At 35.9% G+C, this 18,930-nt stretch overlaps 1 protein-coding gene across 1 annotated transcript in view; it reads right to left on the reverse strand.

Annotated features, from left to right (window-relative positions):
* Nucleotides 1–18,930, reverse strand: part of LOC121740277 (muscarinic acetylcholine receptor M1-like) — a 371,436-nt gene that overhangs the window by 299,635 nt on the left and 52,871 nt on the right. The window contains exon 2 of the mRNA XM_042132937.1: nt 9,775–10,040. Within this exon, the coding sequence (XP_041988871.1) occupies nt 9,775–9,988 (214 nt within the window). The 5' untranslated portion in view covers nt 9,989–10,040. The remainder of the gene's footprint in view (nt 1–9,774; nt 10,041–18,930) is intronic.

Below are 18,930 nucleotides of genomic sequence, written 5' to 3' on the forward strand. Positions count from 1 at the left end.
GACGCAGTGTTTACTCAGTGACAACTTTGACAAGACTGATTTATAAAATAAAAATAACGCCTTTGAAAAAAAATAGCAACAAAGTTATTTTTAAAACGTGTGATAATAGTTGTCATTGAAAACTGTCTTACACTACTACTACATGATACTAGTTCAGAACAATATTCTACAAATTATATATAAATATTAGCCATTTGAAAATAAGTAAAGTAAGACTCATTTTTAGTCGAATTTCTTACCTGGTACCTGACCAGTAGTGTTAGCACGGCGACCAGCGGAAATGCGAAAGTATGGACAAACTGTGGAAATAAACCTAAGGTGCCGTTCCGATCTTTTTTCGTTCCGAAAAATTCAATTAAAATGCCACTTTATGACACTCTATAGTATATGTCATAATGTAGGATATTATTTGAATTTTTAGAACTATAGTCTGTCATAAAGTGGCTTTTTAATTGAATTATTCGGAACTAAAAAAGATCGGAACGGCACCTTAAGTTTATCTCCACAGTTTGTGACTATAGTTTGTCATAAAGTGGCATTTTAATTGAATTTTTCGGAACGAAAAAAGATCGGAACGGCACCTTAGGTTTATTTCCACAGTTTGTCCATACTTTCGCATTTCCGCTGGTCGCCGTGCTAACACTAGTGTCACAACTAGAGCTACACAAATTCGCAGGTATTCTATGTACACGAGGCACTACCAAGAACCTATGGTTTCATCCATCAGAAAGTAAGTTATGTCTTATCCTTTTGGGATCCAGGTCTTTAATTAAATGTCTCTGAGTACGGCGGGAGACATATCATCATAATATTAATACGCGAACGAAAAACTTTGTAACCCATTTTACGAAAAATGGGGAAACGTAGGTGCATGAAATTTTGCACAGTTATAGTTTATATGGTGAAGGAGTGCATCGAACTAATATTATTTAGAAATTATCCTTATAACATACATTTTTTTTACAAATAAAACATTACACACACACATGAGAAATGACAGATCTTTGAGTGACAAGCCTATACATACGAATTATACTCTTTTATTTATGGTTAAAGTCTGTTGACAACAAGTTGACAAATTGAAAATGGATTATAGTTTTTTTATTGAATCTAAGATACTATTAAACAATGCTTACACGGCCAGTCTGAGATCAGCTAAGTCCTAGAGACAAGAGTTGAAAAAAAAAGATAAAGTCAATATTTTTACAAAGTATAGGTAGTAGTCCTAATGTCGTAGAAACTAAGGTCGAATTTCGACCATTGGGCGAACTCTAGTATTATTTAAATGATGATTAAACTTCAATTGAAGAGTTTGACAGTTTGTATGGGGCTGATGTCAAAATCGTGATTAAATTACAGTTGAGTACTTAGTTATTTTTTGTCACCGAATGTAAGTAAGCTATTGATATATTTTATGCGTACGTGATACTGCTTTATTTTGTCCTCTAAAGTTGTCTAAAAACAGTTGTGGCGGTACTCACAATTCGCCTAACATTTCTGCATCGCACTATCGAAGTTTTCTGAGCGCGTCAGTATATATACGACATCTGAAATGTATCACGTGGGCTTCGGCCTGACCGAGCATAACACCTCGCTCGGTCGGAAGATCTTCCTTTGGCCACCACACGCATATTCCACATTGGTGACCCTCGACAGAACACGCCTCCTTCATCATCATCACTCCCCGCCCCTCCGCACCGCGCCAGCCAGCATCGCCTCATCGGGTACCTCGTCCACTAGCCGCAATGTACCGCGGCCTGGGCGACTCCGCATCGGCATCATCGTGCTCTCTCACTACACCGAGCGGTCAGCAAGCAGAGCACATCTCTCCTGGTTAGCACGTAGCATCGGCCCCGCACGGCAGCTTATCCGACTCACTGGATCCCGTGCAGCAGCTTACAGTTCCGACTCACTGGGACTCACTGCAACAGTTCCGACTCACTGGAACTCACTGACACTGGCGACTCAAGCGACAAGACTTCAAGATTCGACCTCCGGTCTTCGGGGGGGAGTGATGTGGCGGTACCCACAATTCGCCTAACATTCCTGCATCGCACTATCGAAGTTTTCTGAGCGCGTCAGTATATATACGACATCTAAAATGTATCACGTGGGCTTCGGCCTGACCGAGCATAACACCTCGCTCGACCGGAAGATCTTCCTTTGGCCACCACACGCATATTCCACACAGTCATTGCGCCGATTTAGGTTGTCCAGTATGAAGATTCCCTCGAATTTATTAAGCCACGGTAAATATTCGTTATCAAATTATTTTTAGGGACCACGGTAAATACCTCTACTATTGAATTGCCTCAGCGGTTGACAGAGATTAATAAAGTTAGAATCGCCTTGTTCGCTAAACGTAATTAGTTAATTACATCTCACAATGCTGATCTTGTCGCGCTTCCCCCATCTCTGTTTTGTAATGTCTCGACAGAAAGCTGACGCTATTAGATAATTAGGGCCACAACCCGAACATTTTGTGGTACACTTTACGGAAAAACTATCTCGCCTATTGATTTGCGCTTTAACATAGTAATTTTGATTTATATGGGTGGTTCTCCAAAATTTGGTTAACTTGATGTTCGCAACTATTTTCACATATTTATATTTCTTTCCCCCAATATTTGGTAATACTAAATGGTATTATTAAGTCTGTTTAACTTGGTCAGTTATTTTGATACTGTATATCATAATATTCTTTCCGTCGAAAATTGCCACTTCTTAGTCTAATTAATATCAGTCCCTAATCATGTAAGATCTTCTAAATTTTGTAATGTTTTCACTACAATAATTATAATGCAATAATAACAATTTGATTTAACTCTATTCTAAATTGTTTACTACTACATTACTAAAATTGTGATTACGATTTAATTATTTATGATAACAATATTGTTAAAATTATTTCATGTCAAAAAGTGTAAGACAGAAACTATCAGGCCTTAGTCATGTACAAAATTTGAAAATACGCGGCATCCAAGCACTATACTATTTTTATTAAAACTAGGTACTCAATACGAGTACCATAGCATCGTTGTGAACTTAGTCGTAAACACGACCCAAACCACGGCAGCGATTTTTTTTTTGTTATAAGTAGGTACGTTTGCCGTCTTTGCTGTGGAAACACGTGCTATGTAAGTCAAACGCTCAGCCCCTAGGTAAGTTGTATTATCGATAGTTAATTAATAGTTATTCTCATTAATTATTTTAAATGCGATTTTGGTCTGCCTTTTTATTATGACAGCCTTTTCGTTTTAATATTTACTTAAAATAATACGTTACATTTGATTTTGTTTCGTTTCGTCAGTCCCTAGACCGTCAGTCCCTAGTCGCTTATTCCAAGTTTTGTTAGGACAATGCAGGCTGATTACCTGATTGTCTAACGAGGATGATCCATGCGTCGGATCGGCATGTAAAGGTCGGTCCTGCCGCCTGCGCCTGATCTCTCGCCAGTCGTGTCGGTCTTCCGTCCCACTGAGTTATGAGAGTAAATAAAGGAATAGAGAGTGCTCTTCCAGCTCTTGTGTACAATGCGCACAAACTTGGGCACTATAAAATTACTCCTGCGTAGGGAATGCAATACCGCAAGATAATTTCAATCCCTGTATTTGCGGGATCCCGGTATCCCGGTATTGCATTCCCTACTCCTGCGTAGCTGGCCTGGTTTCAATTAAACTGGCCACCGACACCGAAACCGGTGTGGAAGTTATTATTATTAATAAAAAAAATCTCCTAAAATATTAAGAGGAGTCCACACCGCCCTTTTTTGCATTCAAACGTTGTCCCCTGTTTCCTCCTTGGATAATGCTAGTAGAGTTATATTTTTTTCCTGAATATCTACGGCCACTAATACAATGTCCCTATGTTTTCTTTTTTTTTTCATAGTTTAACTATTAAATAAGCTGATATGAACGTACAAAAACCCAAAAAAATGGCCAGATTTTCCGCTGTGTTCAAACATCCAGAAAACAGATTTGGCTAGATTATACAAAAAAAACATAGGAACACAGATCAAGCCTTTCTTTAATCTTTAATAAAAAAAGTACTTAAATCGGTTAAGTTTTGGAGAAGGAATCAGGGGACAACGAATCGTTGATTTTCTGCAGTTGTCTCTATCGCGTTCTGCGGTAAAGGCTTGAGGTAAGGGAGACAGCTATAGATATTACACGTACTTTTTTTTCATTTCTCTAGCCCCTGGTGTATCCTCTTAAGTGACTGGCCCTTTAGATGCAGCAAAGTAAATGTTATACTCACAGAATAGGATAAATACTTTATCAATTTTATCTAAAAATAGCATTTAGCAAAATTTGGAGAACCACCCATAATATTATGTAAATCATAGATGTGTTATCATCAGTTAGTCAAGGTGTGACGACGCGAGCCCTCACAAAGCTCGACTTTTAGCTAGCCCTTAACTGGTATCGGGGGTCAAAAGTTACCCCAGGCGTTCGAATGATATCTTTACTATTTATATATGTACATTGTACAGTGTACACTCTTCTGATTCTGAGTCATCTCGTTGCGTCGGGTAGTGCGGCGGATGATGAACGTACATGGCTCTACCACGGAGCTAAAATAAAGGTTTGCTGAAAGCGGAGTTACATACATACATATTGTGGTTAGTTCCCGAACCGGTGGCGCTTGCCCATACAAATCACAAAAAAATTGTGTTTCAGCGCTGCTCCTTTCACAGATGTTCACAGTGAACTCTCTACAAGGAACACGTATACACCCTAAAGTGTTATCACTTAGTTTTGTTACACACTGTATATCCGCTATTACATCTGTGACATAGTCATGGATAAAATATGTTTTTCGGCTGTCTCGTGTGACCCTTTTAAACAATCTCGAGAGTGGGGAACAAAGAGGAAAGATTCTTATTTGAAGATACATTTCATTGAATATGATTTAATTTCCAGACAGAGTAAAGTTATTAATAAATATTATTATGTTGCCTATAATAGCCGGTAGTACCTACGAAGTTTAATAGAATTTGGACTCAGTTAAGAAGTTTTGATGGATTTATGAGGTTCTCTCCGCCTTGTAACTTAAATATTAATTAATGTTAGATAACAATTAAAGGATGATTTATATTTAATAGATTGTACTTATTCTAATACTTTTACGAACTTTATAAAGTTATTCGGGTTGTTTAACATTTTTAGGGTTCCGTACCCAAAGGGTAAAAACGGGACCCTATTACTAAGACTTCGTTGTCTATCCGTCTGTCTGGCTCCAGACTACTGTAGCTAGAACCGCTGTAGCTAGACTTCTGAAAATTTCACAGATTGTGTAAATCCGTTGCTGTTGTAACAAAAAATACTGAAAACAAAATAAAAATAATATTTAAGGGGGGGCTTCCATACAATAAACGTGATTTTTTTCGGCCTTTTTCGCTCTATATCAATAATGACAAGAGGTTGCCTACCTCTTGAATTTCTCACACATTCTTTTGTTACATTATGTGTATATTTAATAATAATACAAAAATAAAATAAAAAAATTTAAGGGGGGTCCTATACAAAAAACAAATTTATAGCCTACAAGATGTCCCGCGCGGCTTCGCCCGCGTAAATTAGGAATTTCACAGAAACCGTACATTTTCGAATAAAAATAGCTATAAATACTCCTTTCACGTGGTCTACTCTATATAAGTGCCAAATATTGCTATAAAAATTGCTCCAGTAGTTCGTGAGATAAACCCTTTCTAATATTTTCCCCGTTTTTACTACATTTTCCTGAGTTTCTTCGGTCGTATTAGTCTTAGCGTGATAATATAATATAGCCTATAGCCTTACTCGATAAATGAGATATCTAACACTGAAATAAGTTTTTAAATTTAAATCGGACCTGTAGTTCCTGAGATTAGCGCATTCAATCAAACATACTCTTCAGGTTTATAATATTAAGTATAGATTTTTTTTAATTATCGCTTGACAAACTCGAGCCTCCATCTAAAAGACTATGAAAAGGCTCATAATCATGGGACGATGCATGGTATAATATTATGGTAGTGATGATGATGATGATGAATGTAATTTGAATAGTATAAATAGAATAGTATAAATGGAATCTCGGAATCGGCTCCAACGATTTTCATGAAATTTAGTGTATAGCAAAGCTCGGTCAAATAGCTAGTGATATTTTTAAGTACGTATTCCTATACGTACTTAAAATAACTAAGAGACTTTAGATAACTAAAGAGGCTTTAGTTATTAGTAGAGTTACCATTACATTGGAAGTTAGTTTTAGTTTCCGATCATTTTAGAACTTCTATTTATTACTCAATTCGGCAGTTCATATTACTTACACTAAAATATAAGGATACTGTACGATATTTGTACTGTGTTAGTTGCGTCTGGCCGAGTATCTAAATTCTCACATCAGGGAACTACGAAACTTATCATAATTGATACACTTTGACCGGTCAATTTCGAGGAGTTTCCAATATGGGGTTCATAGTTCCTATTATTATTTACATTCCTGTTTATCGCACGGGAACTGTACATTTTTCCAGGATAAAAAGTATCCCATGTTATTTCTCGGGACTCAAAGTATATCTTAAATTTAGTTTGTTATTATTTTTAGCAATATTCCGCGAAAACATTGCTAAATTCGCGGAATATTGCTAAAAATAATAACAAACTAAATTTAAACTATGGATTTCCGCAAAGTAACGCCTGTTTCCATTAACTATCAAAGTACACCTCCATATTTCAGCGGCTTAGGCGTGAAGAGGTTGTTGTCACAGACAGACACACTTTCGCATTTATAATATTAAAATAAGTATGCATTATATTCCATAATCGTAGTAAATCTTCGATTATACAATTAACAAAATATCGTATCGTATTCTACTAATAATGAATCGTAGTATAATCATGCGCCACGTATTTCGAACGAGCATTTTTGCTAATCTGAAATAAATTAAATATTGATTTCGCCGAGGTATTGAAAATTCTTTAAATAGATTCCGCAAATGAAAATTCTTTAAATAGAATACATATAATATCATGCTTTTCAGAGTTGAAATAGTAATATTCTCGTATAATATTCGTTTCTAGAAATCGGTACCTACATACCTGGTAGTTATGTCTTAGATTGTGATTTATGGTAAAAGTACATGTTTCAAACTTTTTAAGCTTCGAAACTCAAAGTTTTTTTGCACATTATCATGTGCCGACTTAGTTCTAGTCACGTTTTGCACAAGAAAAACTTAGTTTTCTCGAACGGCCTAGATTACTTAGGCATTCAACTTTAAGTAAATTTGCTTATTTTTCCTTCAGAATTTTGGCAACTCGACACATAATAATTTTTTTCTTTTATTTTATTCGTTCAGAATTCACAGAAACCAAATCGGCAAGACGAGCAGCGTGATGTAACCACTTATATGGCGATAAAACGATATTTGATAAATTATTAATATAAAATTAGATTTGGGCCCGTTATCGACTTCCATCGGAAATTAATAAAACCCCCACTGATACCGTATCTTATTGAACGGAGTTGTCGATGAGGAACTTATTACATTAGAGCGACACAATACTGAACTATTGTCGCCGGCGGTGGAAAAATAATAACATTTTAATCGAACTGACTTCGAGAAATCGGAGCCGGGGATTATTTCTCAGTGATTCGATAATGAATCGTCTTTGTTTGCTTCAAATGTCGCTGAAGAATTAAAGTGACCATCAGACTGCTGAGTGCTTTTTAATTGAAGTTTTTTATAGTCTTAATGGTATAGTCCTAATGGATTTCAACTTTTTGAGTGACCTACTGTTTTGATTGTTATTTCAACCACTATCCTTCCTTCATATTAGATCTATGATAGAAGCGACCACTCATAATCATATTTGCTTGCCCTAAAACACAGTCAAGTTCCATTGGGGTTCACAAAGATAAGATTATTATTACTACTACCTAAGCCTGTCTGCCAAGTTCGAGTATTATTACTGCACTTATGAATTCTAAACGCATGACAAAGTAAATAAATGTTACTTGTGTGTTCTAAGCACTACTTCTTTTCTAACTTCATAAAATGTAGATCGTGTTGAGTGAAAAAAATCACATGTACTTTTTATACTTTTTTCGTTAAAATAGGGTATTTTAACTTCTAGTATGTTGAAATACCGGCTCCCGGTATAAACACATATTCGCCCGTTACGTTGACATACCGGGACCCGGTATGGGTAACAGTTTTATGTTTTTCGCGCTCTAAATAACGTCATTGTTTAAATTGTATATCAACCTATCCTTTCTAACACGTTACAAATGCATAAAGAAGAAACAGGCCGACTAGTGACGCCAAAACTCGCGCAGCTTTAGTGAAAAAAATTTAAACACGAGTCATTCAAAACTGCGCCATATTGCTGTGGCAGTTCTTTTTTTTATGATCATGTGATTTATGATCATGTTTTGTGTAAAAAATATGTATGGTGGCACTTGAATTTTGAGTTGTATTTTAAACCTAATGTGATAAGTTGTAAATAAAATATATTGATTACTTCCAAATGTTGTTGTAATTAAAATTATAACCGAAACTTATCTAATATCACAGTACTTTATGTTGAAAGTTCTATGTTAGCTATAATTGAGTATTTATATAGAAATGGTTGAAAGTGAATAAAGATTATTCAATTTACAATAAGATTTATAACTTGAATTGACTTGATTCGTACTAGATACGGAAAAAATCCAGTAACAGTAAAAGTCTAGGGCTGTCTGTTGACCATACCGGCTCCCGGTACCACAGACACAGCAAAGTGGCTAATGTCATTTCAACATACGAAAGGTTAAGAATAAAAATTAAATAATTTTGAAATTCATTGGCTAGTTTTTTCTCAATACATTTTTAAAGTTTCGCTCTGACGTCATCATCGGCGACCATTTGACTTCTGCAGTATGTTTTTAATTTCCTTTCAATCTTATTTATAATGGCTGGTTCGTCAAATGCAAGTTCTCATTATGTGAAAGCTGATACGAGAAGCTTACCAAAAGTTCGAAACGTAATGTTGGTCGAATTTATTGCTAATTTAACGCCATTGAAGGTCAAACAAAGGTTAAACATATTTGTTCAAAAATATAAGTAACTAATGGGTTTTTTTTTCGTTTATTTACAGAAAAACGATCACTGACGATATTAATCGAAATGTTTTTGTAATGAGCAAAATTAAAAAAAATGGACAATCCCCATTCGCGTATAATTTCAAAATAATCGCAAACTTGTAGAATCTAAATTCAATTATCTAAACAAATTCTAAATTTGGGGTCCTACAAGGTTCCAGCACGTCGCCCACAAAGTTTAAGTGACTTTCCAGATCTTCGCTAAACGTGCCCGTTCTTGTGATTGACATTAGGGCTCTTATTGTGAAAACATTTGAACGTTTCCTGCTACGAATGTTATTTAAATTTTGTGATTATTCTACAATCGTTACAGGAATTCTACAAACGTGGCGAACGTCAAACGATACACAGACTTGTGCTCACTGCTCATCCTATGTATTATCTGATCTCCTTGGCGTGGGTCGTCCCTTGCCTCCTGTTACCAGTAATTATTAGATACATTCACTCCGACGCAAAATGGAGTTGTGCTGGACATTTAGTTTATTTATTGTCCAGTAAAACGCGAATATTAATCTTCCTGTCCAACTCAATTTTCAGGGCCATCTATTATAGATTAGCATAAAAGTTTCCTTTACATAAATGGTGTAAATAGTTTACCTTTTTAATGTTTGGCACGGCTGACGTGAAATGTGTTATTTTTAAACTTACCGAAGAAACAACAGCAGAACACGATGGTGTACAGAGTGATAAATATAGCTCTAATATCTGTTCTGTCGAATATAAACTCGTCTTCCGGCAGCTCGGGTTCGGTTTCGTTTGGTTTGGACGTGTTGACCGTCTCATAGTACACGCGGTCTGTCTTGTTGTCCGGGACATCGTACAGGATGGAGCTGGACGCGACGAACAGTATATTATCGTTCATAATGCCTTCACCCGCGGTCAGGGCGCACGCAACTTGACTTGGTATTCGCCATCTGAAACAATCCATACTAGTATTAAATGCGGAAGTGTGTACTATGTTTGTTACCTCTTCACGCCCAAACATCTTTACTTATTAGGATCATTAAACTTATACACGCATATTGAACATTATGGCCTTATAAAGAACGGGCCCATAAGAAGGTCATTTTAGATTTTAAAAAAATTGATTGTAATATAAAACGCATTGGCATTTAGTTATAAGGTGTCAATGTGATAAGTACTCATTGCTACTATTTTTAAAGAATTTCCATTTATATATTCTTAGTTATAAGATGATGTTCAAGCAATGTTCGTTATAGTTTTTTTAACCGACTTCCAAAAAACGAGGAGGTTATATATTCGGCTGTGGATATTTTTTTTTTGTATGTTCAACGATTGCTCCGCCGTTTGCGAACCGATTTTCGAAATTTTTGTTTTGTTGTATTAGGTTTCACTCCAATCAGGTCCCATTTTCACAAAAGTGGTGACCTGATGATGGGAACCATGAGTAATCGAGGAAACTCTTCGAAATTTATATGGAAACATATGGTGATTTTGGTTTTATGAGAAGCATCCTAAGCATATGCTACCAAAACGCAAGATTTCGCAACGAGGTATACTATGGTTCCGAAGATACTAAGAGAACTCCCGATTCCTTATAGATACAAGTTTGGAGGTTTCGGCGCTGTTTTAAGAACTGAAAGCATATGCTACTATGCAAATTACATTCATCATCATCATCATCATCATTACCACGACAGGGTCACCAATGTCACCAAAATTGAACATAACAAATTCAACCTTAACTCCAGAGCGTAAGGCACACATTTGACATTACTTCTGAGAAGTAAGCTGCTTCGATAATACAAGTAACATATTAATTAAATAATTAATGTTACTTTTATCTCCCAATTAAATAATTATACACTTTCCTTGCACTTATTCCACTTTATTTTAAGATATTTATTACAAAATTGTTAAATACACGACCGGTTTCGAAAAAATCATCATCAGGTTTGTATTTTTTAACCTGGAGTCAGACAGACAGACATACAGACAGACGGATAGACGAAAAGACAACGAAGTCTTAGTAATAGGGTCCCGTTTTTACCCTTTGGGTACGTAAGTACGTAAGTTCAAAGAATAGTCATAGTCTTAGCATTTCTTTGCAAATATTTAATTAATAAGAGTATTTCATTAATTATACTAATTAGTTACTTAGCTATCAATCTATTTGAAGTTTACAAACTTGTAACAGATTGATTAGGAATTTTAGGATACTTAATTAGTATTATAATAGGTCTTAAAATATATTTTTTATGCTAACAACATCAGTTTACGATTACGGTTAGTCAAAGACAAAATACTTTATTGCGAAAGTTAAACGCACACTCAATGAATTGAGCCACAGAGGTCGTCATTTTGAAATGACCCAATTATTGGTACTTTTCATGATACTTCGCATCGAAACAGATGTTTTTGATGATTATTTCGCTGTTTGTGGACCGATATTCATAATTCTTGTATTGTTGCATCTAGGATATAATCTTAATTTGGTATAATGATTACGAAAGTGGAGATCTGATGTTGGATTCCATGAGCAATGGAGTTAAACCCTTAAAAATTATTAAAACACACAAGGCGGTTAAAATTTTGTTTTTATTAACTCAAACATATTACGTTACAAATGAGTAAAATTTCATACAAAGCTGTCTCTGGATCCAAAGGCACTGAACATAACTACTGAACCTTTAAAGATAAAAGTTCGGAAATTTTAGCTTAGCTGAGATAACTGCAAGCATTTACCACAATTTCGATTATAGTAATATAATGTGAATATTTCACTTTCGTAGCCTGCCTTGTGATCTTGTAGATACTCGTAACTAAAATAAAAAGAGTAAAATTATTGTTTTCAACAAAAAATTGAAACCGACTTACAAGGCAAAATCAATATTAATAAAATTATCTAAAAAGCATGAAATAATTCTTATTCTTTATTAGTGCCTTTTTCAAAATTTGACTAAACCTCAAATAATTCTGTACTAAATTTTCAATCTTTTGAAGTCGGTACCGGCGAAGTTTTATGTCAAGTATCTCAGTTGCTGGTACCGACTTCATACTTTTTAGATCATTTTATTAATATTGATTTTGCCTTGGAAATCGGTTTTTTACATATTATAAAGATGCAAGTATTAATATTAATGTATGTCTCAGTACTAAGTAAGTAAGGAACCCTTAAAGATTCGTCACTTTTACTTTCAATACAAAAATAAATAAAAAGCATTGCCTATTTATTCTTCGATATCAATAAATGGTACGGAACCCTACGTGCGGGAGTCCGACTAGCACTTGACCGATTTTTGTATGAACGAGTAACAATTAAAATTAAAAATAACATAATAAGTAAGTAATAACAATAATTGTATTCAATACAACTAATATAACCCAGTAACTTAGATAATATAATATACAGGGTGTCAAAAGACCGCTTCCGATAACTTCGTGGGGTTATTATAGGGCATGAGATATATCCATTGGTGCAAGAAATTTTCATGTAATCGCCAGTTTTTAAAATAGTCAAAATTTTCAACACGCAATGTATAATGCGTGCAGTTAATGCGCGATAATATCGCCCGCCGCCGATGAATGAAACCCCGGGCCGAGCCGGCCCCCCCCGCGCCGCCCGCGCCGAATACCGCGCGCGCGGCTCTGCGCTAGTCATGAGTTAAGACAAAACAGCTGATCGTGGTGTGCCCTATACCCTAGCCCGTAGGTAGTGAATAAACCACCAATATTGTAATGATTATTAAATTACAATAGTTTACACGATTTAACAAAATGTTACAATTTATTAATTACCGTTTCTCAGGTTTTTACTCAAAAATACTCAGTTTTTACTTCCGGCCAAAAAGAAAAAGAAATCATAATTCACATCCGATCATCATCCGATTTACACATCTGTAAAAATACATACACAGTTAGGTATCTACTGCACCTATCAATACCTATCAATGGAAAACATACGTGATAACATGTTCACTGACCTGTGATCAGCTGTCTGCTTTTATGAAATGCAGTTCGAACTGTGTTCCATGATCCATCTAACTCGATGTAGATTGCAGAGTTATTCAACACTTAACAAAAGTAATTACAGGAGACATTCCAATTCTTTAAACACTTTTTATTGCACTGTTTAAACCGCACTATCGTCTATCGACGACGATGTTCACCTGTTCCTTAAAGCATCGCACATTCATCGGACGTATCTTGTCACGGCCCGTTATTAATTACAAACATAAAAAAAAATAGTTAACAATACACAAAACAAGCAATAATATGACAACATCTAAACGTAAAATTACAAAACTTAAACAAAAACGTCACAGTACCTACACCAGCACGGCGCGTGTTAGACAGCCGACTGAACAAAATTGAAGAAAAAACTTTGTAAAATAATAGGGATGTATCCCTGTGCAATGTGAATATTTTGAGTAATCGATAATTTTTTTATCGATAAATCGTATTAATTGTTTTACATACGAGTACGTATTGATTACTGTCAAACTAAAAATAAACAAATACCTACTCAATATTAAGAAAAGCGACAATAATTAAAAGTTATTTACTTAATTAGGTATTAAAGTATTTTTGACGCGCATAACGCGTACCACGGTATAACAATCACTTTATCACGGTAATGTAGGTATCGAATTTAAAAAATGAGATGAGATCTACTAAATAATAGTTATAATTTTTATTATTTAATGGTAATTTAAATATCGACTAAATAGTATTGAATTTATAGGATACAACACTTAGATTGTCCTTGAAATGGATTAGCGACACGTGCGTCGGGCACCTGCAGAGCGGCGCGCTTTGTCGGCGCCGCGATCAAAGCAAGCCGCCGTTCGGTGTCTTTTGACTACTTCCGAAAGTCGATACACGACGAACATTATTTCAAAAATTAAAATAGATTTTTTAATTTAGTAGCCATTTGAGCATTGAGGTAATAGGTTGTTAGAGTTGTTAGGAGATAAGTTTGATTTTTTAACAATTACTTCAAGTATCAAAACGTGGTAGTATTGTGTAAAGTGTTAATAATTGACAACATTTCAAAATTTTTAAGCCTTAAAATAAAAAATACCGTTTCTTTAGTTTCTTCTCCTGATATCAAAAAAATATTCAAAAAATTTTTATATTGCTTATTTACTGAGAAAATAAATAAAAACTGAAAAATACGCTGTGACGTCATACTTACGGCATAATATCATACAGTTTGTTTGCTTGGTGTAAAATAGTTTTAAAAAGACAACATGAAGCATAAAAACAAAAACGTCACTGTCAACCACCTGTCAACACTGACATTTCTAAATAATAACATTACCTCATTGGTTACCTATCCTCCAGGTTGACGATGACATTGACAGACGTCATAATAAACGTAACAAACTTACATTGACAGATTTTTTCTTTTGTTAAAGTGTAATGGAATTAACCGTTCAGACGTAAGTATGACGTCACTTGGCGCTTACGTCTCTTTAGAATACGAAGGATTAAAATCTATTTTTTAGGTATCATAAAAACATAATTTTGAAAAAGCAAGAAACACGTGTCGCCTTATTTTAAGTCTACTTTCATATAAAATAATAAAAAAGCCATGTTAAAATTTTGAAATGTTGTCAATTGATTATTATTTCAGTTGTAATAAAATACTTTGTGGTGTGATACATTTCGTTAACGAGAAGTTTTTTTGACGTTCTTGGTGGTGACTGGTCTTATTGCTTGGTGTTAAGGACTATTTTCAAAATGCATAAAGAAGTAAGAACACTTGAACTCAACATTTTTCACGTAAGTTAATTGCCAGTTTTATGTATGAGGTTTTTTCGTGTATCATCTGTTATTTCGATTGATAAGTGACGATTGCGGATAAACAGTTCATCCGCATAGGTTTCGTTACTTACGATGAACTTTTTAACTAGTCTAATAATCTTAGAAGTTTGCCATACTGTCGTAAGTTGTTACACATGCACAGACAGTTACTTACAGTTTTCTACATGAGCTACCATTAAACTCTTAACACTGCAAGTAGCTTAGATGAGAGGTCAGAGGTCAGAGTTCTAAGTTCCACGTCATGGTGACCTTCATGGGTTTGAAATTGAAAAGACATACATTAGGGTTTCTGTGTGTTCTGTCGTAAGTCGTAACTCGTAGTGTATCGTCATTCGTCGCATACGACCTTTCGACTTAGCGTGCGTAGGGCGGAGCTAACAGCTGATTAACGCGGTCAACGTTCTCGGGTTTGTACTCGGAACACGAGAACGTTAACCGCGCGCTTGCAAATGCTTATTGGGGTAAAAATAATAAAATTTAAAAAAATATTTTAAAATATTTTTCTATGTGGTTTATTATCATGTATAAAGGGTTTTAATTATAAAAAATAAAGAATAAAAAATTAAAAAAAAAAAAAAACATATTCGTAATCAGAAAATGTAGTATAATCATACCCCAAAGTTATCGGAAGTGGTCTTATTACACCCTGTATGTACACATAAACTCCAAAATAAAACGTATGGCTACCTCGTAAAACGCGTTTTAACGATACAGCGTTAAATCTTTATTGTAACGGTGTGAACTATAAACATTAGACGAAAGAATTTATCGTCAAACGATTCCCAGATATATATAAAATACTAGCTGTTGCCCGCGACTTCGTCCGCGTGGACTTCAGTTTTAAATAGCACGCGATATCAACAAAATTGGTGTCAAAAGCTTTTATAAAAAACCCTGGTACGGAATTGTGGCGGTACCGGGTACCCACATTTTCGCCTAACAATCCTGCATCGCGCTATCGAAGTTTCGAAGAACGGCAAGTTATATACAACGTCTGAAATGACGTCAGTGGGCTTCGGCCTGACCGAGCATGCTATCTCGCTCGGTCGGAAGATCTTCCTTTTCGGCCGCCACTAGCAACGTTAAATTGGTGACCACCGACAAGAACACGCATCCTTCTGGACATCAATCATCATCAACACTCCCCGCCCCTCCGCACCACGTCAGCAGATATCAAGCATAACCGGGTCGCCTCGACCATAAGCCGCGTTGGAGGTCCGCGCCGGTCGAACCCGTGTCTGGCTTGAACGGTGCAGCCATAGGCTACAACGACCGGTCAACAAGCAGAGCACGGGGTCCCTCTCCTGGTCATTGCACGCGTAGCTTCGGCCCACACCTGACAACACAAGCGCATCGAAGAATACCACAGGTCTTCGGGGGGGGAGTGATGTGGCGGTACCGGGTACCCACATTTTCGCCTAACAATCCTGCATCGCGCTATCGAAGTTTCGAAGAACGGCAAGTTATATACAACGTCTGAAATGACGTCAGTGGGCTTCGGCCTGACCGAGCATGCTATCTCGCTCGGTCGGAAGATCTTCCTTTTCGGCCGCCACTAACAACGTTAAAGAATCAAATTAAGTTAAATGTTATCAAGTTAAGTTAAATCAAAACAGCTGTGCAGTGTGCACATAATATTTCAATTTTTTTAATTAAAGTTTATATTTCGTGCCAAATTTTTAAGCTTATTTAGCCCCCCAATTACACAACTTTACCCATAAACTATTTATCATTGATAGGTTTAAGGTTACGTCACTGCATAGATAAAGTACTTATTTATTAAATAACAATCGAAAAAAAATAGCAATCGAAAAAAATCGCATGTAAGATAATACCACCTCTTATAGAAAGACTTTCGGGTAAGCGCGATGTGGGAGACGCACGGCGCCATCTATTATGAATTTTTGGAACTAACTCAATTTGAAAAAATTTACGCATTTTCACCCCCTTACAACACTTTTTTCCAGTAAAAAAGTAGCCTATGTCCTTTCTCAGGCTTTAGACTCTCTGTATATAAAATTTCATTACAATCGCTTCGGTAATTTTGGCGTGAAAGCGAGACAGACAGACAGACAGACAGAGATACTTTCGCATTTATAATATTAGTATAGATATAGATTAATTTAAATAAAGAATCCATGTGGTACAAAAACCGGAAAACCGATAATGTAAAATAATATACATAATATTATAGTCTCGCTAAAACTCGAGTACGGCTAAACCGATTTGGCTAAATTTAGTCTTAACATATTCGTGAAAGTCCTGAAAGGCCTTTTTACATAGTTAATGGAATCAGGCGTTACTTTGCGGAAATCCATAGTTTAAATTTAGTTTGTTATTATTTTTAGCAATATTCTTGCATGCGAGTGTACGCATAGGCAGTGTGGGAGGAGGGAGGTGCTGTACGCATGCCTATGCGTACACTCACTCATTTACTTAAAGGTGGAAGTTGTTTTCGCGGAATATTGCTAAAAATAATAACAATCTAAATTTAGGCCTTTTTACCTCAAACCTATACCGCAGAACGCGATAGAGACAACTGTAGAAAATCAACGATTCGTTGTCCCCTGATTCCTTCTCCAAAACTTAACCGATTTAAGTACTTTTTTCATTAAAGATTAATGAAAGGCTTGAGCTGTGTTCCTATGTTTTATTATTTTTTGTATAATCTAGCCAAATCTGTTTTCTGGATGTTTGAACACAGCGGAAAATCTGGCCATTTTTTTGTGTTTTTGAACGTTCATATCTTATTTAATAATTAAATTATGAAAAGAAAGGAAACATAGGGACATTGTATTAGTGGCCGTAGATATTCAGGAAAAGAAATTAACTCTACCAGCATTATCCAGGGAGAAAACAGGGGACAACGTTTGTATGGAAAAAAGGGCGGTGTGGATTCCTCTTAAGGATTTCCTTCCGACAGAAATTACACAGAAGTAATTTAAATTAGGTATACAAATTAAGTACTTATAATAAATAGCACAAAAAATTTTCATCTCCAAATTGATTTTCACAAGCGAAAAGATGTAACAGATAACAAGAAAAATTTCACAGTATTTCCGAAGTTTCTGAGTAAACGTTGTAATTTTACGAGTAGGGGCGGTGATATAATATTTTATCAACATTATTGCTTCGTCATGACGTTGACGTGACGTTTTCCACATAGTTTATAGATTACGCCTATGGGGCAGTGGGGCTATAACTTCCACTTTTTTTTTTTTTTTATGAAATAAGGGGGCAAACGAGCAAACGGGTCACCTGATGGTAAGCAACTTCCGTCGCCCATGGACACTCGCAGCATCAGAAGAGCTGCAGGTGCGTTGCCGGCCTTCTAAGGGGTAATAGGGGAGGGTAGGGAAGGGAATAGGGGAGGGTACGGAAGGGAATAGGGGAGGGTACGGAAGGAAATAGGGGAGGGTAGGGAAAGGAAAAGGGTAGGGGATTGGGCCTCCGGTAAACCCAGCGGAAGCGCTGTTTCACGCCGGTTTTCTGTGAGGACGTGGTATCTCTCCGGTCGAGCCGGCCCATTCGTGCCGAAGCATGGCTCTCCCATTTCCTTCGTTATTTGTCACATAATATTGGTAATACTAGGAGACGTAATAACTAATAAGTACCCAAGTACCTACAATCTACATAAATATCTTTACTAATGTTAACTGAAACTTAATTTAGTAAAAATAATTTGGTCGAGGGTTTCACAATTGTCGTTCATTAGTCTTTATATTTTTTGACACTACAAAGTATAAGAATCGGCCAAGTGCGAGTCGGACTCGCGCACTAAGGGTTATAACTTATAGATTATAATCGGCCAAGTGCGAGTAGGACTCGCTCACGAAGGGTTCCGTACCGTTACAGAGCAAAAGTAGGCCAAACATTGTGTTTTTTTGTATGGGAGCCCCCCTTTAATTTTTATTTTATTTTAAAATTAATATTAATTATTAAAATACATATATAATTAGGATTGTTGTGAAATTTTCAAGTGTTTATGTCCTGTTGTCCCGACCTGATTGTTAT

This window comes from Aricia agestis, chromosome 1, assembly GCF_905147365.1.
Source record: "Aricia agestis chromosome 1, ilAriAges1.1, whole genome shotgun sequence".
In the NCBI taxonomy this organism is placed as follows: Eukaryota; Metazoa; Arthropoda; class Insecta; order Lepidoptera; family Lycaenidae; genus Aricia; species Aricia agestis.